The sequence below is a fragment of the Pogoniulus pusillus genome, chromosome 11 (genome assembly GCF_015220805.1).
Source record: "Pogoniulus pusillus isolate bPogPus1 chromosome 11, bPogPus1.pri, whole genome shotgun sequence".
In the NCBI taxonomy this organism is placed as follows: Eukaryota; Metazoa; Chordata; class Aves; order Piciformes; family Lybiidae; genus Pogoniulus; species Pogoniulus pusillus.
The window spans coordinates 26,266,140-26,290,206 of NC_087274.1; the positions used below are offsets into that span (position 1 = coordinate 26,266,140).

Below are 24,067 nucleotides of genomic sequence, written 5' to 3' on the forward strand. Positions count from 1 at the left end.
TTTCCTTAGAAAATCTAGATCTTTATTACACATCCTGTGTTACACTGAAAATACGTACCCAAAGACAGGAGATCTGGAATTTACAACTGTACAAAACCCAATAGAAAACATAGGGGCTATGCTGGAGAGATGGGACATCTTACAAAGTGACACCACTCCTAGAAGGCACCAGAGCCACAGGGGCCTCTGGCTACACATAGTTTAGTCTGGTTTGATTTTTTTTCCCAGTCAGGTGTTACTATGAAAACGTGATTCACCTCTATCAAAGCCTCAAGCTTCTTACACCTAGACAAGTGCTCGGCACACAGCCTAGGGAGAGAAGTGACCAACTCCACACTGAGATATCAAGTAACTACCAATGGCTTCTCCCCATTGCACCCAGCATTCTATGGCATTGAACTTGATCATTAAGTGTCAAAGCTACAGTGAAAAGTCAAATTAACCCACCAAGTACTGGCCCAATGCTAGTGTTAACCATCTTAAGCCTAACCTGCTTTGCATGGGGGCAACTACAGAGCCTCAGAGCAGGATAACAGTATTATAGCAAAGAGGAAGATGGAGGTCACCATCAGAACTCCTCATTCTCACTTCACTGCTTCCTGAAGCACTCATGAACAAAAATGCAGCCTGAAGAAGCCCATCCCTTTGCTGCAGGGCAGCAGCCAAGATTGCACATATACACCTTCTTCCCCAGGAAGGAGAAGCCTAGACAGGAAAAAACACAAGCTACTTTCATTGCTTTTTTCTCCACTATTCCACAGGCTAAAAATCAAACAAATCACCCCTAGACAAAAGCAGGGAAAGCTGAGACATGGGCCCTGGACAACCTGATCTAGTTGAGGATGCCCCTACTTACTGTAGAGGGAGTTGGACTAGATAACCTTTGGAGGCCCCTTCCAACCCAGACCATTCTGGGATTCTATGATCCTGCCTTCCTGAGGTGCAGCCATGCACTTCAGAAGTCTAGGCTTTGCTTGAGGGGGAAGAGGAAAGTACATATGCAAAGCTTTAAGAAAGCTCTGAACTACTTCTCTGATCCATTTGTCAGTACACCTACAAGCCATTCATGAGTCAACAAGTGTTTTTGTTCAAACTTCCAGCACACACTGAGCTTCACTGAGGAGAAAGCAGCTATGGTAGACAGTCCATGCATGTGACTGCACAGTCAAAAATAGCAAGGCCCAGGGCCAGATTTTATTCTGAACACAACAATCCCATTATGGTGGCTTTTAACTGTTGATCTTGTGCTTGCTGAAGCATCAGGCACCACCCCTACTTCCAGGCCACTGGTTGGATTACTTCATTCTCTGAGCCAAAGAGCTCTATGCAGCTTTGCTTCTTACTCTATCAAAATTTTCCCTTTCTTAAGACATCTAAACCTTTCTAGATTCACAGCTCAGGTTGCAGTAATGCTCTGGTCTTGAGGGTCATAAAGTCACTTTAAAAAATAAATTACTTTAGCAGTGATAAACTGTCTCATCCTAATGCCTTAATGAAACTAAAAATATACTATGTCTCTATTTAAAACTTCAGTTTATTGCCTATGACTGACACTGGACAGACAGGCCTGAGACCAACTTTATTATGTAGCAAATGCAAACAGCAGCATGAGCATGGTTAAGCCTCCTACACACTACTGCACTCAAATGGTTCCACTGCATTCTAGGAGGGCTTCAAGAGAAGAGGGACAGCTGTGGCCATCCCAACACTACAGCTCTGACGTTTTGCAGACTAAGAAAGTTGAGGAACCCCAGGTGAGCCAGGAAAGCTGTCACATAGCACTTCCTGTTCACTGGTGGATAGCAAAAGAACCTTGCATCAACAATTTACATCTCCCTCAAGTCAGCCAATTTGCTAAAATTCCTTTAAAAACCTTATTTGGTGCCTGCAGATCACCTAGCAAAGCAGGACCAGTGAGGACAGAAGTATTATCTGTGACTACAGCAAACTGCTCAGCACAAGACAGCTTTAAGAGCCTGAGTGCAGCCCAGAAAAGGAATGTCACTTTTCTTTCAGCCTCTCTGAGGAAATGAAGGCTTTCCTATTCTCCTTAGCCCTCACTGCCTAACACACCATCAACAACTTATAACCATGAAAATGCTTTCTACTCAACTCCTAACACCTAAAGCCTACTATTCATCCTCACCTCTCAGGCTGATTTCTAACTGTTTAAAGAAGAAAATGGCAGTCAAACATATGCCATTGCTTCTGCAATGGGGTAGTTGTGTAGAGGAGAGTCCCTTAGTGTGACAGTTACACACAAGTAACTTCCACACTACTACATGCATAGTACTGATGGTAGCAGGAACCATTCAATAACTTGCCCATTACAGGAGCTAAAACATTCCATACATTTGCTTAAATAAAGTTAAGAAACCTACACTTTTGGTCACATAATACATCATAGGATACAGATTTCCTCATTACTTATACTTGGCCTGTCCTGTTGGATCATTAAAAATAAAACACCAATACAACTAAAATTACAATGTAATAAAAACTTCCCCAGTACACAAAACGACTCTGTAATCACCTAAACATCTTTGTTAGCCCAAGTGTTCTTTGGGGATTTGGTCTGCTTTCTTTTCAAAACAAAAGCAAAGCCTCGTTTTGTCCTGTGAGTTACACTCTACCAAACCTCCAGTCATCACCAACCAGCCACTGTACTACTCCTCTTTGTGTTTCCTCCTTCTGAGCACAGCTCCCAACCAAGCACAGCTCCACACGAGTCCAGATCTTTAACTGAAGTTTCTCTCAAATGATGAATCCAAGTTTCCAAAGGATCTCTTCCAACACAGACTGTTCTATGATTCTATGAGTCCTGACCTATGTACAAAGTCCCCCAAGAAATGCAAGCTTTAATTGTACCAGTAAAGCTAGATTGTATGAGTGATGTGGACACAGTTATAAAGATGGAAGTGTGCTTCTACTAGGTGTAAAGGCACACTGGCATGGCAGTGTAACTGTGGCCACAGGATTACACTGGTGAGAACCACAGCTACAGTCAGTCACGGCTTTTTGTATCAGGGCTTGGCAATCAAACACATTGCAGCTGAACAACTGAACAAATTAACACTGCCTCAAGACAACAAATCTTCCCAATCACACTACCATTTCTGGGACCATTGTTAAATGAAGCTGCAATCGGTTTTGAGATGTAATAGTTTGACTTCCTCCCTGCTGAATTTATGCTGTTCCAAGGGCTTGCTATGCAGGAGCCATAGATCAGCTGCCACCTCAAGACTTCCATGGCAAAGAGCTAGATCTTCCTGATATGTTGGTTTGAGTTTTGTTTTACAATTCAGAAAGTTATGACACTCAGTTTCTCTCAAATAATGCCAAATACAGGTTAGCTTCTGCTGGGCATGGACACCCACAAGGCAGCAAGTTAAGGAAGTTGCTCAATCTCATCCTATGACCCAGGCATCAATAAGCTAAACTGACAGTGGGTACCGTCAGACATTGGATATTACCACCTGCAATAGTTATGCTGCAGCTGAATCAAAACAACCAAGTACTGTCCCATGGTGCTTTGAAATGCCCAAGTAGCAAAGGAAATAGTTTTAAGCTAAAGACCTGTGCCCTTGCTCAGTGGTAAACCAGGAATGACTGCAGGATCTTCTCTTCTGGTACTCAGAGGTAAACTGCTCCTGTCTGCAACCCTTCTGCTGTGATGTTTTTTTCCTGGCATCTTGAACTGCAGGAAAGCAAAAATCACATCAACAACTTTCCCTACTAAGCTCACCCTTCCCTCTCCCAAGATTAAAAACCAAGCAAGTTTGACACCATCTTCTGTTACCAAGCCCCCTCAGGTTGAAGAGCCACAACTTTTACTCTAGAGGGGAGTAAGAAATGTACAAAATGGCATTCATGTGTACAGTTGACATATTCTATGAGCTGGTTGACTTTAAGCTTGATTTGGTCCAATCTGCTGCTGCTGCATCTCTTAGGAAACGTTAGTGATAGGTTTGTACTTCTTGAATCTGGTCCATTCCCCAGTAGCATAGTTCATTTCAAAGACAGTATCAACCAACATGGTAGTGCTGCCAGTGCCATCTGCCTTTGGTAAATCTTCTGTATGCTCACTGAGTTTGATTTGGATGATGTCACCTTGCTCTTGGCAAGGATTCTCTGTGAAAATAAGAATGGGAACAAGTTACACATTTCAACATTGCATTAGGAGAGATACACAGCACTTAGAGATTCTGATGCTGGAAAAAAAAACACCCTTAAACCAAACAAACCAACCTGAAATCGAGAAAGTTTGTGTGGCAAGGAGCCAGACAGACATCTTTCTCCCTCCAAATACCATAAACTGAGGTAACAAACCCAGAACCCAAGGCTAAGCAAACTGAAGAACAACAAAAGGGGGAGTAAAGCATGCCAGTGTCATTCCTGCCTGCCTCAGGAGACAGAAGAGAAGCTTATTTGAAATGGGAGTTGGTAAACTTCAGCTACCAGGGTTATTTTATTTGGGATACATTTTGTCATTAAAAGCTTCATTCAATCTCCAGCTGTTCTCCAAGCCCAAACAGCTTTCACTTTGTACTCCAAAAAGCTGTCCATGTAGACATTCAAGCACACCTTCCTCTAGCAATGTGAAGCACCATTTAGAACTAAAAGCACCATCATTAATGCAAGATAGACAAAACTTCATTGGAGCCCAGGGATTAGAGTAACTCTACCCTGTTCATCTTCAATGTTGAGCTACATTTAGGCTCCAGCACTCCAGTGATAGGAGCCTTCAAATACCAAATTAGAAAGCAGAGCCAGTGCAGATGATAGGGTTCACTTAAGGTCTCTTAAGCTCCTTCTCATCTTGCATCTGACAATCTTCCAGGTAAAAGAGCCTTGGTCTACCAGGGCCAATAGAAAACAGGATCTAGCTATGAGACAGCTTCTCTCCTATGATTACCTACAGTCTGAGACCACAGGTGCTCCATATCCAATGCTAATCACTTAGAAAGGAGGCTCTGTGCTACCCAGCTTGTACCTCCACTTGCCAAAGAACTTACATTCATTGGTCTTCTAGACACTAGCAGTACCTAACCAGTCTGTTCGCTGCTCTGATAGGAGTTGAGAGAAAAAAGGCAGCCAAAGTCCTGCTATTACAGGTGTTTCATTATGTCTAGGTCATGTTTAGCAGCTGCTCTGATGGGTTTAGAGTGAATATTGGGAAGAAATTCTTTACAGGGAGGGTGGCAAGACTCTGGAACAGGTTGCCTAGGGAGGTTGTGGCTGCCCCCTCCTTGGAATTGTTCAAGGTCAGGTTGGATGAGACTTTGAACAACCTGGTCTAGTGAAAGGTGTCCTTACCCACGGCACAGGTTGGAACTAGATGATCTTTAAGATCCCTTCCAAACCAAGCCATTCTAGGACTCTGACTGTTTGACTTTTGGAAATAGACTCCACAGATGCATTTCCAGATAGAACTACATCCCACAAAACTGGCTACAGCTCTGAGGAAAGAAGAGACCAGGACAGGGCAAAGCTATACCCAGCCTTGCACTCACATGTGCACATTTAGAAATGCTAGGCTGTATTTCAGGTTTAAGTGTACCAAAGCAAGCTAAATCAATTCCAATACGTGCCTCTGGAGCCTGCCATGAATCCAAGGATAAGAGCCTTCTCTGGCCTTGTCACTTTGTTTGCAGTCTTGAACATCTCCTGTGCAGCATACATTTGCTCCCTCTGCAACAGACACAAACAGGAGTTCCAGTGGAGAAAACACTGCCAGCAGTCACCACATCAATACCCACACATAAGCATGAAAGAATAAGGTGCAAGTCTGTAGGCCTGTGAGAAGTAAACAAAGGAAAAAAACTTAACCTCAAGGCTTTTCCTCTAATGCTTACACCTAAACATGTGGGTTCTGAAGCTGAGAAAAAAGGACTTCTACCTTTAAGAGATTTAATGTTTACATTAACTATTTAACAGGTGTTTCCCCATCAATTTTGTACTATGACCTTAGGAGGAAACCCCACTGCTTCTTCTGCAAGCCAACAAACCCAGCTCGCAAGGAATTTGTTTTGCCTTCAGCAAAGCAGGAATACTGAAAAAGTCACCCAGCCTCTTCAGGTTTCAATCTTGCAAACCAGGCTTAGAGATGTGCTCAAAATCTCCAAATCAGGTGCATCCTTGCTTGGCTGCAAGCATGCACCTAGTATCTATCAGCACAGCAGCAATAAGAAGCTTGAGATTTATAGTTGCCTTTTAGTTTTTCTTCCCCACTTTCAGGCTTTAAAGGATGTGAAATGGCAGGGTGAGAGGATCAAGAAATAAAGGTTTTTGGTTTAGAATAACCCATTTATATCTTTCCTGCCACAGCAACGACAGCATCCTTTCAGCAGCTTAAATTATAAGCAATCTGCTGGGCAACAGCTCTGCTGGAAATACATCTGTCTCCTAAAATTCTTCAGAAGTAATGCAACACTTCACAAAACAAGTAGCCAGGGGAAATTTAGGCTTGAGGTGAGGAGAAAGTTCTTCACTGAGAGAGTCATTGGACACTGGAATGGGCTACCCGGGGAGGTGGTGGAGTCGCCGTCCCTGGAGCTGTTCAAGGCAAGGTTGGACGTGGCACTTGGTGCCATGGTCTGGCCTTGAGCTCTGTGGTAAAGGGTTGGACTTGATGATCTGTGAGGTCTCTTCCAACCCTGATGATACTGTGATATTTCGTGGACATTACCACAGCACATTAAAAACCTTGGGGTTAACACTAAGACAGGAAGGCTAAGTCACAAAACATTTTCATTATCTTTGGTTATGAAAAAAATCCTGTCAACCTCAGCCATTCTGTGACTCAAAGGCCAGGAGCTGCTAGGACAGTAAATGAGATCAGCAGTAAAACCTGACATTTTCCACTCTGCAAGAGAAAGAATAAAAAAGAACCTGGTTTTACTTACTGTGAGAGAGAGGCTCTTCTTGGGTGGTGGCTGTTGCTGAGTTTGGGGGGCTGCTTGTGGTGCTTGTGCCGCAGGGGAGATGGCAGGAGGGGTGGTAGGTGTTAGGGGTGAGGTAGGTGTAGTTGCAGGTGGATTAGAGTTACTGTTGTACATGGGTGTCCTCTGTTTGAACTGTGCAGGAAGAGTTGTGGTGGCATTTGGAGCTGCAGGCTCTTCAGTCTGCCTGGTAGCCTGCAAGGCCTCTCGTGCAGAGCCAGCTGCAAGAACACAAACCAGGCCCATTGAAAACATCACAGTCCCCCAAGGGAGATTAGCATCCTCAATGGCCTTTAAAGAACACTATAAAACAGATCACTCCATCACAGCACTATGTTCCAGTGTGTCCTACACTATCTAAATAGTTTGAGAGCTACAGCTCCTTCCACCCAGTGTCTAATTCCTGCTGAAGCTAAAGTGACCAGTTGTCCATATTGGACTATACTATATTTGGTGTCTAATGGATACCAGATTTACTGACTTGAGCCTGCTTCCTATGAGTTTTAGCTTATATTGTTATAACAACTGTATTCTGGCCTTAGCAGGATTAGAAATAACAGAATCAATTAATTGCTTTGGTTGAAAAAGCCCTTTAAGATCATCCAGTCCAACCATTCTCTAACTCTGCTAGGCTGATGCTAAACAAGTCTTAATTACACAACCTCAGATTACACCAGACCAGATCTGTGGATCATAAATCATCAGGTTGGAAAACACCTCTAAGGTATCAAGTCCAACCTTCTACTCAACATCTCCATGACCACTAGACATCATCTGCATGCATCTTGCAGCAAGGAAAGAGTTAATTATAGACAAGGAATATAAAGCACTGACTCCCATTGCACCAAAAAAGAGAGAACAGAGATCTTTAAACTAGGCTTTTCCTGCTGTTGCATGCAGGCTCTGGAAAATTATACTAACTGCTGACAACACTGATGTGCTCTTGGCTGCAACCCTTCTTGGAGATGCCAATTTTCTGCCAGAGAAAAATTTGCATGGCCCTTCAGATAGATTCTGAACCACTTCAGAGCCAAGTGATCAGGTTTTGCATACGTTTTGCTACAGTGACCAAGATGACACAAGGACAAATGCTGCAGCACCCAGCTGCAACAAGGAGTCAACACAATGTACTCAACTGAAACCTTGGTTCTCAGTTAACTACAAGGCCTGCTGATGAAGCCTGGTTGGGCACATCTGTTAGTGCAAACTGATACAATTCCTTTTAAGACTTGAGTTGCAGCAGAGCAGGAAAAGTAAACCCAAGTGTGTTAGAAGTGTACAAATAAAGGGTTTGTACAAATGCTGGGTTTCACTGCAGGCAATTTTCTAGCCTTTAAAGTAATGCAGCACTTGTCAAAACATGCAGGAGCTCAGTTATTATCTATCAGACTGTCAGAACAAGATAAAAGGAAAATGGATGGCTTGATCCCAGCCTGTGTGAAAGCTAATATGTACTTGTCTCTAGAAATACAGCTGATTATTGGAAGCCACTGTTTTGCAAGTGCATGCAATGGATTTGTGTATGGAACATCAGATACGGGAGTGCTGTCTCGTCAGGGATTTTCTGTTACACAGGGAGGAAGAAATTAAATTGCTTCACTTGCTTGACTTCACCAGTAGGCTTTTAAGTCTTAAAACCAATACACTTCAGTTTCTGACACCTTACAGGATTTGAAGGGGGCTACAGTAGAGTTGGAGAGGGACTTTGTACAAAAGTATGGAGCAACAGGATGAGGAGTGATGGCTTTCAACTGGAAGAAGTTGGACTGAGACATGTGGAAAAAATTCTTCCCCATGATGGTGATGAGGAACTAGAACAGGCTGCCCTGAGACCCTGTGGAGGCTCCAAGCCTGGCAATGCTCAAGGTAGCTCAAGCAAGCTGGTCTAGTCAAAATCATTCCAAGATTCTATGATTAGGTTAGATGACACACATCTGGTTACCCCAAAGCCTGCACTCTTCCACTGCTACAGTTACACTGCACTGGAGTTGAGGGACAGTAGTTTAATAAATCAAAGAGTTAGACAGGAGAACTGTAGAGAGTTTGAGGTATTAGGTCCAAAGGCAGAGAAAAGACTTTTACCTGGCTGTGTTTCAGAGCTGGGGATATAGGAGGAAGACGGCACCACACTGGGGGTTGCAGGTAAGTAGCTTGTAGAAGGTAGTGCAGGCTCATTGTTCAATGGGCCAAGTTTCTGGAAGAGAGCAGAAACACCTGCATGGATTCCTGTGCTGCTGCTGCATTTAAAGCTATTTCAACATTAGTTCTGCTATGGTACTTCTTTTGGAACTCCCTACACAAACTTCAGACATTATCATTACCCTAGAGTAGGAGAAGCAGTTTTCTTTTTCCCCAATTCAGATAAAAGTTGCTTTAAAAGGCACAGTCTGAGCCAACATAAAACACTTTATGGAGAAGTTTCTTCTTCAAGGCGTCACCGAACCATACAATTGTTTGGTTGGAAAGGTGCAACAGTTCCCCTGCATCACTGAAATTTGCCCCTCATGACAGATCTCTTGTAGGAAGAAGCCAAAGAAAATGCCATATCTGGTATTTAACTACAGATGATCTTGCACGCAGCATGGCATTTGTGAGGCTGGAATGGGTGTGTGGCTTTACCTGTGTAGATACAAGACCAGCAGCATAATCTGGGGTAGCATTTTCCACTACTGCTTCTTCTTTGGCTTGCTTTTCCACAACTTCTGTATCTATTGAATAAAAACAGAAGTCAGTTCAAGGAAGTCTTCTGAAATATTAAATCAAATACATTTTTAAACAGAGATATAAACATGCATTTCTCACTCTGATGCAACAAGCTTTGAGAAGCTGGTAGATGCAGTCTATCTTCACCCACAGTTCTATAATCCACCCTGCTATCAACTGACCCACAGTGCATATCCACCAAGGTACAGTAACTGAGTCAACAGACAGAACTGACTAACTTTGTGATACCAGAAAGCCAAGCCCGACTGCAGTTACAATTTTTCTGAGATGATACACAAAAAGGTTGTTCTGGCACAAATAACCTGATATGGTTAAGTACAGCACTACACTTGCTTCACTTAAGAGGAGTCTATCAGATGTCATTCACTTGATTTCTCAGCCAGAATCTGGTGTGACTATAAAATTTTCCAACATTAGTTTCAGTTAATTTTAATTTGCCACAGAGCCTGAAGTAAACCAAAACATCTCAGAACAATTCCAGTCCTGAAAACATCCCACCTATGTGCTGCTCAAAGCACAACTACCTAGATCCATCCTTTTGTGCAATTTGAGTTGAATTGTAACCTATACACACAGCAAGAGCAATAAAAAAAGACAACTAAAAATCCTCCCTTGAAGCAATTTCAGGCTGGGGCTTTCCACCCCTTTTTAAAGTTTAGCTGAAGATATGTTTCAATAAATGAAGGAATAAAATGGGACTACAAATCAAGATCCTAGTTGCAGGTATATTAATAGCCTTTGTAAGTAGCATGTAATACCAACCTAAAGTCTTCCTTCTTCTCTTTGCTTCACGGCCAGCACCAACCATATCCAGCTCAGAGATATCTAGAAGCTAAAAACAAAGTCAATAAAGAACTTAGAGAACTGAGTAACGATCAATGACCTGAACAAGGGGCTTAAGGGCACCCTCAGCAAATTCTTTTCCTACTAAAATGATTCTACAACCATTTTAAAATTTAATACAGCTGTTCTACAAGTATTTTCCTTAGTTTTTTCTTTAATACATTGATACTTTATTCAACACAGCAACTGGAACTCCACTTCAATCAGGAAGTGTAACTGGGCAGGAAAACAAGAGAGTAAAAGAGAGCAGCTACCTTTACTCCTCTTTCTTTGCGCAAAGTTGTTCTTGAAGGAGGAATAGGAGTTCTGTTTCCAGAAGGACTAAACACGCTGGGTGCCGAAGAACTCCTGAAGGGAGCTTGTTTTGGTATTCCTTTGAGTGGTGCTTAGGGAAGATCAAAAAAGGCAATAGCTATAACATTTGTCTTTTGTAGCTAATGAATAAGGAGGTCTTTGGCTTAACACTCACCCCACTGCCCCTTTAACTTCAGAAGTTTCTAACAGGGAACTGCCTGTGCTACACTGAATCCCATTCTTGACGATCAAAGAGCCACTTTGGCAATATTGAGTTACTTGGTGAAACTCATCAGACTTAGCCAAGCTTCTGCAGAGTTAAGGGCTCATCACCTGCTGGAAAGGTAAGCTGCTGCTTCACACAAGGGTTTGAAATTCTGCAGTTTGCACAAGCAGAACCAAATTTGGGCCAACACAGGAGAAAAACCTGCCACTTCAGTTCTCACCAGACACCGCTACACCTGCGAGAAGCTGTTTTGCCCCCTAACTTTACACTGTTACCATTCTACCTCATGCCTAATCTAAGTGCTGAAAACAGCGCTTAGCACTTTCATCAACCGCTAAATCAGGGGGATATACATATTTATCTACATCAGATCTTTGAGCTTCCTGATACTCTTATCATAGTCTCCCATTTGAAGACCTCAATAAGAGATTAAGAAATTCTTTGCCATGAGGGTGGTGAGGCACCGCAACAGGCTGCACAGAAGTTATAGAGACTCCAAGACTGGCAGGGTTCAAGGGCAGGTTGGATAGAGCCTTGAGTAAGTTGGTCTAGTAGGAGATGTCCCTACCTGTGGCAAAGGGGTTGGAAAAGGCTGATCTTGAAGGTCCCAGCCAACCCAAACCTTTGTAGGATTTTATGCTGTGCTGACAATCTTTTCATAAGACAACCCTCTGTAACCAATAAATCCCAGCTGGTCCCACAACTCGATATTTCTAGATACCACCTGGCTCTAAAAGCCAACTCTAACACCCACTTTATTAATGCAATGGCTAAAAATAATGCCAAGAACTAATAGCCAATTTCTGTGCTGAGCCAATTTTTAGTTGAAATTACAGCTACACTTCTGCATTTCTTTCATGAACACGTGGCACAACTTCAGTGCTCAAAACCACATCTTTGATAATATCAGTACAAAGTGTTTCATAGCTTCCAGACACCACACCAAGAAATTACTCAGGTTTTACACCTCTGCATTGTATTGGTGGCCAAAAATGCTACACCTGTGCAGCAATTTCAAGTAACCAACTTTGGACCTATCTCCTTGCTCCTATCCAAAAACTCATTTGAAAAAAATCAAGCAGCTCTGGAGCTTCAAACAGCTGAATTCTATTAACACAGGACTGAAGAGCAATTACATACCTCTGTTGTGTCCATTCAATTGAAGGCACTGCACACCCTTGGCTACAGAGAGCATACTGTCCCCTCCTCTTCCTCCACACAGTTATACAACTACAATATAGTTTCAGGCTACTTCACGGTATTTTGAAGAGCACAGCAGATTACTGTTGCTTAGTCAGGAGTTATTCCTGGAGTGATGCAAATTGTTCCTTATCAAAGCCTACAACATGATCTAGCTGTGTAGAGTTTTGAGGCAGAGCAGCCATACTTGCCATTTAAGAAAAAACCCACACTCTTGTTCTGACAAGACATGTCAGAAACACTGAAATATCAGGAGAGAGTGAGGCAGAAATCCTTTGCTTCAAAAAGAATGCAGTTTTAGTGAAAAACTAGACAGCAATTGTATTCAAGACTATTGATCAGATTTTCTTCCCAAAAGTGAAGAAGGTGAGCCATACTTGTTGTATCTATCTTCTTGACTAGTCCCCTGCCTTTGGCATGGAAAGGCACCCCTGCAGTCTTCTTGAGCTGCTGTGCAGTTTCTGTTGCTAAAAAAAGGAAATCAAATTAGTTATTACAGAATCTGTGCTAGAATACTACAATACACTACTGCTTCTGAAAAATGTTTATTAATGCATACAGACTTGTTTTCATTAAATCCCAAGTCATTAAGTGAGGCAAACAATGTTTGGAGAAAATGCAAATATCAATAACTCTGCAACTGACAAGATGGTCTGAGCTGGCAGAAATTATCAGAGTAGACCATTTACTCAAAGACTGAAACACTTTAAAAGTTCTCTGGAATGCCATAAAAGGATTCAAATCTTGCATTTAATCAGACCAACTGCTCAAGTGACACAGAGGGAAGCAGCAAGCTGCTGCATCAGAACAGTAGGTACAGTAAACTAGTTCCAAATTGCTTAGGTTCAGACGGCTACCAATAGATACATGCACACAAATGCTGCCGTCTGTTAGCAGAAGCTCTCGTGTCTTTCACACCCTATAAAGCCATAGGGAGCAAAGGAAAGAACCAGCAGCTCTTGCTCCCTGTTGCAAAAGCATTATAAAATAAAACCAGATTCTCATATCAGTTTTGTTGCAGGAGCTGGAACCAGAGCTGCCCTTTGGCTCTTCACAACAGACAAACCCATGAGAGGATGCATCTGTGCTTTCAAAAGCTACAGCTTTTTTGAAGGCTTTGAAATCTGAAGAGCATTTAAATCAACATAAGAATTTTGATGTCATCGTGGCTAGAATGACTTGGATCTGTTCTCCCACAGGTATCAGTCTATCTAAGGAAAAAAATAATCAGACAAAGCTCTAACAGAAAATGTGATTGTACTTTGCCAGCATGGGGATAAAGACTGTGTAAAGTAAGTTATAAGATGCAATAGACATTTTCTTTTCAACTAGTTGTAGTGGTACTTACACTTCTGCAAGAGTTCAGCTCTCAGAGTGGCACTTTTAGGTTTCCTCTTCAACTGGAAGTGTTTCACTGGGGGAGTAAGGGGCCCAGCCAGTGTTGTCAAGGCATTTTTGTTTAAGTATTGGCATTCCAAGGGCAACATAGCTGAGGTTTCACATTCACTTACTGCATGAAGAGTTAACACAGTACACACAGGTGTTAGCACCTATTTGATAGCTAATTACACAATATTTTACAACTACACTGTAAAGCTAGGGGTAAATTTCAGATTCCTTGTTTGTACACCGAGTAACTCTGTCTTAATTATCACATAGCATATAACCAGTTATTAGATACACCTAGCCAAATTATAGGTATCTTAAACATGCTGCTACTGTCAGGAGGAAAACATAAGAATTACTGACCTCTCAGATTCCTTTAAAATTACTTTAAAACCACTCCAAAACAGCTTATAGTAGGACAAAACTCTTCTGCTTCCAACTCATTTCCTTACTGGTCTGCTGCAATTCCACGTTTGTCCCTTGATGCCCAAGGGCTTTTTCTAGGCACTGTGGTAAATCAAATCCACTGAAGGAGGAGTGGATTTGCATCACCACTTAAACAATGTTTGAAAGCAGCAACTGTGCAAGTGCCTGAGCCAATATTTTCAGCTGCTAGGCAATCCCTAGCTAACAGACATCAGCAGCATAACTCTTGTGATCAGCCTCCCCCTCAGCACCTCATTACCTCCAGAAAAAGACCTGGGAACATTGGTCAACAGCCAGCTAAATATGAGCCACCGTGTGCCCAGGTGGCCAAGGCAGCCAACAGCATCCTGGCCTGGATTAGCGATAACACGGCCAGCAAGACCAGGGAAGTGACTGTCCCCCTGTGCTCACACTGATAAGGCTCCACCTTGAGAAGGTGAGGTTGCTCTCTTCTCCCAAGTGCCAAGTGATAGCACTACAGGAAATGGCCTCAAGCTGTGCCAGGGAAGGTTTAGGATGGGTATCAGGAAAAAAAAAAGGTTTCACTGAAAGTGTGCTCAAGCCTTGGAACAGGCTGTCCAGGGAGGTGGCTGAATCACATTCCTGGATATATTTAAAAGCAATGTAGATGTGGTGCTGAGGATGTGGTTTAACAGTAGACTTGGTAGTGCTAGTACACAGACTCAATTTTAAAGGTCTTTTCCAGTCCAAACAATTCTACGATCCTATGATTCATTACCTAGAGGAGGACACAAAGCAGAGATGCACCCCACTTGGCCAAGAGAATGGTGGTGCTCCCACACAAACACTGCAGAATCAGCCTTAGTGTCTTCTCTGGCAGTACACATCCTAAGCAAAGCAACCTGAAACCTCAACTCACTAGGCTGCAGGAAGGCAGTTCTTAGCCACCAGTGCATATGCAACACTAACAAACCCACGTTCATTTGTATGCTGACCCTCACAATCACTCAGGGCTAACACCTGACATTTAAGTTCTGATGATGTGTGAAAAGATCATTTAAGAAGTTAGCATCCCTCAAAGATCACAGTTGCCAGGCGGCAAACGTAGCAGTAAGAGACAAGACATAGTGCTTGTCCTGCTACCAGTAAGACAGCAGAACTGCCTGTGCAACCGCTAGCTATTTCTGAAACAAGGCACCACATCTCTGCGATTCCCCCCAACAGCAAAGGCTTACCTTTTTCTCTAAGCTCTCCTAAAATATCTTGAACATTGGGATTCTGTTCTTCAAGATCAAGGTTAAGGGAGCCAGTATCTGGAAAGGATTTTAAAATATCAGCTACCATTAAGACCCAGGGGTCTGAATCCAAGGTAGCGAGCTGGATAATTTCAGTCAGTGCCCCTTTCATCTAACAAAAAAAGAAAAAGAAAATCAGCCAATCGGAAACGGTTTTCAACAGCTCACAGATGGTGTTTTTCATTTTAAAAAGGCACCAACATAAACATGCACCGGGGAAGGGAAGAGAGATTGCTTCACCACAGTTACACATTAACTCAACAACTAAATAAAGAAAGAACCAAGGTATTTTTTTTTTCCCACATTGTTTTCAATCAACTCAAGCCAGGTCTGTTTCCAGCTTTTGGCTTTTAGCAGTGAACATTCCTACTATAATTAAAGAGCAGATTCTTAAGTCACTGTCTCCTCATACTCTACACATGTGCTACCAGCATACCCACACCTTGCATTCAGGAGGAATAGATAGCTACCTACAAGTTATTTACAACAGGGATCTAAAGGAAGCTGTGCCCCTTTCTGGACTACAGACCACATCTGCATCACATCAACAGAGACTAACTCCTTCAAATTCTACTTCAGCTCAAGCCATAACAAGCATTTCATGCTAATCAAAACTGTCTGACAAAACCGGTATGTTACAGCCCTCTAAAATGCCAATAACGAGATCTTCCATCTACCCAAAGTTTCTACAGTCAGAGAAGATATTTTTCTTTAAGGATCTCTCTCAGAAAAGATAAAATAATGTATAAGATTAATAAAAAACACAGCAATTTTAATTACTGAGTGTGCTGTTTGCTCTAGGAGAAGAAATAAATTTTAAGATGACTACAGTCAGGAGTTTAGAGTGACTCCCTTAAATTACTTATCTTACTGCATTTACAGGTAACCTTAAAGCACCCAAATAAAGACTGAACACTTCCTTTTTTCCTAAGTAAACTTTCAGGTAAGCATTAAAGCTGCAGAGACTGAAGTCCTTCCAGAATTACAGTGTGCCTATCAAGTCATGAGACAGAACAGTATAACACTGCCTATTCAGACATAGTATCTGTATGCTATTAACACTGAAACAAGCAAAGACTGGAATTTTGATTTTTCACAACCTCTCAGAGCATATAAAACTTAAAGTCCCTGCTTCTGAAGACAGAGAGACAAGCAAGAGATTCTCTGTCACCTTTATGCTGCATTTCATAGAAACCTAGAATGGTATGGAAGGGACCTTCAAGATCACCTAGTTCCAACCCACTGCCATGGGCAGGGACACCTCCTACCAGACCAGCTCGCTCAAGGTCCCATTCAAGCCTCCCAGGCTTGGAGATTCCACAGCTTCTCTGGACAAACTTTTTAAAGGCCTCACCACTCTTACAGGCAAGAATCTCCTCTTAATGTCTTTAAATGGCAATTTAAATGTGTTCCCACTTTGCTGTTGGAAATAAAAGTATAATTTCTAGTTTTAGAATGCATGAAATGCAACCCAAAGTAACAGAGAATCCCAGTTATATTTTCTGTTACTTTACAGGGCACAGCCATCATCTCAAGCTCTTAATTGTATAAGAGTGTAACACTGGGTCACAAAGAGTCCAAATCATCTCCAGCCACTATCTTGTTAAGCATGAATGTCAAGATCTGATGCAACATGTTCTGGCATTTCTCTAATCCAAAACTTTTGAATCTTAAGGCTTTTTCTCAGCCTGCTGGCAGAAAACAATGAAACAAAACAAACAAAACAACCTAGGGTATGACCCAAAACATCTAACAAGATCTAAAAGATCAGGCAGGATGGAAAAAGGTCTGGGATCAGCAACAAAGGCTGATGAGAGATGGCTGTGCAGAAAGAATACATAAACAGAGCCATGGGAAGGAGTAAAGAAGAAATGCCACTAGAAACACACAAAGTGATAGCTCCAAGATGGCTTCTTGCACAGGATCCCCATTAATTCGCTTTACATTATGTCTAAATTAAGATGTGCCTATGCATCAACAGTTGGCAAAAAGCCAGTTAAGTTTAACTCTAAGAGGCCACAGAGAATGTTGAATAGATACCTGTAATATCATAGAGCATTTTCATTAAGCTAAAAGCACTGGATGAATATTTATGGGATACAAAGCTAGGGTGGATCAAACACCACTTCTGTGTATGCTTTGTATTTTAATCACAAAAAGGAGAAGTAGCCATGAGTAGATTAGAATATATGTCTCATGACAGAAGAATTAAATGCAGGCCAGAGAGATGTCAGCAACCTGCTGCTCTGAGCAGGGAGGGAAAGGCAATACATGTCCACAATACAACTCCCACTTGCAGGGACAGAGGACTCCTGATTCACATAAGGAAACAACAAGAATTGGACCTGCCTTTCACACTCTCACAGCTACTGTAACAAAGAGACAGGCCCTGCTGGGATGGGGGTTTTCCTCTTAAGACAATTCATAAGGCACAGAAGCACACCACCCTCATTCCAGACTTGGTTGGAACATCACAGACTAAGCTTGAGCAAATAATGTTGGCACAAAGGAAAATTGGGCTTGTCACTGTGAATCAGGTAACAGGAGTATAACAAAAAAAATCAGATGTAATTCAAGAATCAACTTGAGGGAGAAGATTCTGTCCCTCTGCTCTGCTGAGACACTGCCTGAAGTCCTGTGTCCAGCACCAGGGCACCAAACTGTTAGAGCAAGTCTAGAGGAGGTCATGAAGATGATCAGAGGACTGCAGCAGCTCTGCTATGCGAAGAGGCTGAGAGAGCTGGGGTTGTTCAACCTGGAGAAGGCTGTAGGGAGACCTTAGAGAAGCCTTCCAGCATTTGGAGTGGGCCAGAGGAGAGACAGAGAGGAACTTTGTACAAGGCATAGATGAGGGGTAATGGCTTCAAACTGGAAGAAGATGGATTGAGACAAGACATGAGGAAGACATTCTTCCCCATAATGTGGTGAGGCACTGGAACAAGTTGCCCTGAGCATCTGTGGAGCCATCAAGCCTGGCAGTTTCCAAAGGCAGGCTGGATGTGGCCTTGAGCATGCTGCTCTAGCAGGAGGTGTCCCTGCCCATGGTAGGATGGCTGGAACTAGATGGTCTTGAAGGTTCCTTCCAACCTAAACCATTCTAGGATTCTATAAACTGTTCTGCCAAAATCACAATCGAAGCTGGCCAGCACTACACTGAGCATCATTTCAAGTAAGTACAATTATCCAGAAATTTTAGCAGATGACAAGCTGGGGGGGTTTGGGAGATTCAAGAATTGGTAACTTCTGCCCAAAGAATTACAGCGGAAAAGGATATTTCTGATAACTGCCTACGAAACACTGAAAAGGAAAGTGGGAGCCAATTATTCTTATTAGTCAGCAGGAACAAATGAGCAGTAATTTTGTTCATAGTAGGATAAAAAATTAGCTTTGTTACCTATCCCACACTAGTATTATGAGAATTAAGTCACTTATAGCTATATGGTATTAGTGTTGAATAAAAACATGATGAAAATTGAAGGCTATTACATTTGAGACAGAAACCATTTAAGGACTGAGCTTTCAAGAGAGCTCATTGAAGCCTCACTTGTCTAGACTGAAGCTTCCACAGAGATTGAGAGAGGACCAACAGCAAATTATACTCTGAACTGTGCACTACCACAATTCTCTTGATTCCTACATAACTTTTTACCCAGATGTTTACTCCCAAATGGTTTCATGCGATTCTGCACCTCAGTGAAAGTGTTATTATACAGAAAATGGGGGGAAAAACATTAAAGAGAAAATAAGTTAAATGTTATCTACAGAGGAGAATATCATTACAGTAACAAAACTAATACCTCCTGCATCTACTACTGAGAATGCCAAAGCTTTACAGAGCTGATGCAATATATTTTCCAATATTATTAAGTACCCAAATGCCAGCTCAGTGCTTCTCACAAACGATCAATAGACATTGGCATGGAAAACACACACAGGACTTTCCAAAGTGACTAAGGAAGTCCTTTTACAGTTAAGTTTCACCATTTTAGCTAAGTCATTCATTTTCAAGCTACCAGTGTAGGTTGCTTGTGCATTTTTACAAGCACAAAGACACTCCACAATCCACTGAGGATAATGTGGATGGGCACAGAGCAGACATCGTGAACACAAACATGTATATATATTCTAAGTGTCATATGTAATGTACCTAACACCAGTTAAAACAGTCAAAAACTTGACAGAAAGTTACATAAATCTTCAATTTCAACCTACTTCAGTAAACTCACCACAAATGATGAGTACCCTATAAAAAACATCTGCCTGCAATCTGCTTACAGCAGCTATTTTTACCATCTATAGAAGGAAGTCTGTAATGATAATAGCAGACCTGCTAGCAATGTTAAAGGTTTCTGCCTCATGAGGTTTTCATTTGCAGCTTTTTTTTTAAACCCATCCTCTCCATTAAGAAAAATCATCATCAATCACACAGCCCTGAAATAATGGTGCAGGTTAAATGTAAAATAATACAGATACATTGCAAAGAAAATGAATTAAAATGTGCTAAATCCCTAGACTGTGCTCTGTGTGTGATGAAAAATGAAGTCTATCTGAATTCACAAAGTCTGCCAAAGAAGTGAATAATCCCACAACTTTATTTTTCAAAGCAGCAACAGGAGTTGGTTTATATTTGAAATACAACAGATCACTTTAAGGCTACACTGCAACTGACTTGCTCTTCCTTGAAACACTTCATGTCCACAGCTAACAAATGCACAGATCAAGTAAAGTTGCTGGCTACAACCTTCCTTGGAATCAAGTTTTAAAAGTTTTTACCCACCCAGTAAATGCTCTTGCAGTACTTCCACAAATTATTTCTGCTGCCTTGAATTCCATTCCCTCGTGGGATTGGCATAAATGTAATTTATGAAGGTCCTTAAGCTTTCTGAAGCTCTTTTCTGCCTCAGCACATCACTGGTTTCTTAGCTTTCTCTAAACAATACAACACTAATTTATCCCAGGCTACTTGGATTTTCACATTACTGCAGAAGAATTTTGCATACTCAGTTCACAGGAGCTTATGCACAGCTTCCCATCCCCCTTTCTGGCCTTGGCTGGTTGTCCAAAATACAGCTGCATTTGTCACAGACAAGACTGACAGCTTGTGCACAGGACAGGCACTGAACACGAGTATCATGTTTTAAACATTAAACTTGCTGAACAAGATCTTTCTCCAAGTGACAGCAATTTCAGGTGACAACAAACAATCGCACAAGCACATGTGGCAGGACAGCCACCAATAAACACTAAACTGCTGCTTAACCGTGATGCTAGGGCATTTTTTAGTTTAGAAGTAGACTGAGTACACAGTAATCCAAGTTAAATACCATCCCTCCACACCCTGCCTAGGATAGATGTGTATTAAGCCTAAGCAGCAGCTGTGTCCTAGCCATGAGAGTGCTTCAAGCACAGCTGAGGATACTCTACCCAAGGTGGTGAGGATTAACTACCCACCACCTCAGTGATTGTTACCAGGAACCAGTACCAGGCATGGTAGTAGCAGGAGAGCAATACCTCAAACCCAGCTGAAAGAACATCAATGTTTCCCAAACATTCTCCAATTACTGCCCCAAATATCAGCAGCTGCCTACTGGTAAGAATAAGCCAGCTGCAGATGAGGTATGGTCCAGGGCCAAGTGAATAAGCTTGCAGAGCCAGCTCAGACTCCAGCCAGCCAGCTTATGAGCTGGGGGTAGCACAAAGGCAAGCACTAGCTGTTCCCAGAAAGGTAAAGAGAAGCAGGGTGGGGTTAAGAAAGGGCAGTTCTCCTCAAGCAAGACCTGACTGCGAGAAGGTGGGGGAAAGCGGTGTTCAGTGCAGACCCCAGATCTTCCATTCCCAAACTTTCAGCACTTGCTGCTGTCCTTCCTACAGCCGAGATGTTCGACTTGGGACATCTATGCAGCTGCCAGAGTTAAGGAAGGAGGGTGAAGGAAGCCTAATGCACAGGACTGTTGCTGAACGATCCCGTCCTGACCCCAGACCGCTTGCCCAAAGGCACTCAAACCGCATCGAATCGCAGCCCTACGAGTTCGTGGCCAAAACCACTCTTCAAATCCTAGTGCTAGGGGTTCCCCGAAGGGGAGAGGCAGCAGCAAAGCTTCCACTTCACTCACTCCCTTATCACGGGAAGTCTGAGCGCTCTGGACCCAGTCCTCAGAGCTGGGCCTCGGCGGACCGCTCTACCGGCCCAGACCTTCTCCCTCCCTCTCCCCGCCCAAAAAGAGGCTGCAGGGGAAAAACGGGGCTGACGGCGGGGCCAACCTCAGCGTTCACCTCCGACCCTGGCGGAGCAGCCGCTGCTGGGCTGCCCCCGAGCAGGGCAGCGTGAGGCCGCGCCCCAGGGTCTCCCCTCCCCGCAGATTCCATGTGGAAAAGGGCGGAGGGGGAGGTGGTGCCGGCGCTGCCCCTTCTTCTACCCTCACGCCATCACCAACCGACTTCTCCCCCTCATACAGACGCACAGCGCTTCGGTTAAGCTTCCCGCGCAAGCTCCCAGCTCTCACCTCATCCACAGCCCGGCGGGGCAGGTGCAGCATCCCCAGCAGTAGCTTAAGCTTGACGGCCGAAGAAAGGCCGTGGAAACAGAGGCGGATGTTGTCGATCACCGAAGCCGTGAGCAGCGAGGCAATGCTCGGCGGCGCCCACAGCTCGTCTGTGGAGCCCAATTTGTTGTGCAGCCACAGGCCAGTATCGCTCTCCCGCATCGACGCCATCTTGGGAGCGGGGCGAAAAAAGAGGGGATTCTCCACGGGCATTTTATAAAGACACCTAAAGGGAGGCAGGGAGGAGGTGAGGCCCCCTGCGGGTCGCCGTCTCGATCGTCATCCACAACGGCAGCGTCCAATGGGATGCGGAGAGGCTGCCGTAACCTAAAATGGCAGCTCCCAGGCGGCGGAGAACAGCGAGGCTGCTCTCATCTCATCGCTCGTTCGGCTGCAAAATGGCGGCCGCCAGCGCTCTCCTCCGTACGGCAAGATGGCGCCACGCTACCGACCCCGAGTGCTTCCTGCGTGCGATGCGCCCCAACTGCTCCAGGGCTCCCCTGGGCAGAAAGGGGCCGAGAGTCAGAAGCGGGGTGCTGAGAGTCAGAAGCGGGGTGCTGAGAGTCAGAAGCGGGGTGCTGAGAGTCAGAAGCGGGGTGCCGAGCCACAGCGGGGCCGAGCGCCACAGCCCGGCGGCCGGCCGGAGCCTGCCCGTCCCCTCGGCGGACGCTGCTCTCCTCCCGCCGCCGGCTGCCGCTCTCCCCGCCCTGCCCGGAAGCTGCCGCGCTCGCTGGCGGCGGGAGAGCGGCTGAGGGCTCGGCTGCCGCCCGCCCTCCGCTCCGGGCCTCCGCGCTTGGCCGAGCGCCGCGGGTCCGTCCTGAGAGCGCTCTGGGGTGGAAGGGACCCTCACGGTCATTTACTTCCACCTCTGTGCCATGAGCAGGGACACCGCCCGCCAGCCCAGGTTGCTTAAGGCCTCATCCAGCCTGGCCCTGAACACATCCAGGGAGGAGGCATCCACAACCCTGAGCAACCTGCTCCAGTGTCTCACTACCTTCACCGCAAAGAATTTCTTCCTAATCGCCAGTCTAAATCTACCCTCACGGCCCCCATGTCTCTGAGAGCACACACAACCCAGGCCCCTGCTAGCATCTTTTTCACTCTCTCTCTCCCCTCAACCTGCATTAAAAAGGCCTCTTTTTACCCCTCCCATCACCGTGGGGAGTTTAATAGAGCTAATAATGCCTTAAAGTGCACCTAATAATGCCTTAAAGTGCACCTACCTCTGTGTTTTCCTTAAGTCCCGCGAGTTCTTGGCTATCCCACCCAAACCAGCTAAGGCAGCTTGCCTACGTGGTGCCAGATGGTATCACAGTATCACCAAGGTTGGAAGAGGCCTCACAGATCATCGAGTCCAACCCTTTACCACAGAGCTCAAGGCCAGACCATGGCACCAAGTGCCACGTCCAATCCTGCCTTGAACAGCTCCAGGGACGGCGACTCCACCACCTCCCCGGGCAGCCCATTCCAGTGTCCAATGACTCTCTCAGTGAACCCCCTGGGTGATGCTATGACTTCCCTGAGTGTCTTTTCCCTCCTTTTCTCCCCAGAGACTTTTGTGCTGGGTACTTTTCAGAGGTGTAGGAAGTTAACCTGTGTAACTCCAGCAGTAGGCACTCAGAACCCGGGGGCTGGGTAGTGTGTGTGTGTGTGTGTGTGTGTGTGTGTGTGTTCATATTCCCTGGTGAGTCAGTTCGTTGTTAGCTAAGTGTGAGAAATGAGTCAATTGCCTTAATCCCAGAAGACTCGAAGGAGTTTTTCAAGTGTGGTGTAAATGGTTCATTTCGGTGTCTTACTAATTGAAATTAAAGCAGGGGAGTTGTAGGAGTGCCTGGGAAATTCACTTCAGGGTTTTTCTTGAATGAAAACGTTTTCTGTACAACCTTCTTCCTCTAAAGGAGGGTGTTTACAGCCCTGCTTTCTCTAAGCCAGCAGAGCAATCGTGGCTGAGATGCTTTGTTTCCTCATTATAGCTTTGTATGGAGTGTTATTCTTAGAATCAGAGAATCAACCAGGTTGGAAGAGACCTCCAAGATCAGCCAGTCCAACCTAGCACCCAGCCCTAGCCAATCAACCAGACCATGGCACTAAGTGCCTCAGCCAGGCTTTGCTTGAACACCTCCAGGGATGATGACTCCACCACCTCCCTGGGCAGCCCATTCCAAAGCCAACAACTCTCTCTGCCAACAACTTCCTCCTAACATCCAGCCTAGAACTCCCCTGGCACAA

At 44.2% G+C, this 24,067-nt stretch overlaps 1 protein-coding gene across 1 annotated transcript; it reads right to left on the reverse strand.

The window, feature by feature from the left end:
• Positions 1-22,348, reverse strand: NELFA (negative elongation factor complex member A). The gene is made up of 11 exons (XM_064151562.1): positions 21,800-22,348; positions 15,237-15,408; positions 13,577-13,738; positions 12,606-12,695; positions 10,763-10,893; positions 10,428-10,497; positions 9,561-9,649; positions 9,024-9,135; positions 6,906-7,162; positions 5,592-5,691; positions 1-4,131 (listed from the first exon to the last, which is right to left on the reverse strand). Exons 1-11 carry the CDS (start codon positions 22,049-22,051, stop codon positions 3,947-3,949), a joined length of 1,620 nt encoding a protein of 539 aa, XP_064007632.1. The 5' UTR covers positions 22,052-22,348; the 3' UTR covers positions 1-3,946.
• Positions 22,349-24,067: the final 1,719 nt, after the last annotated feature.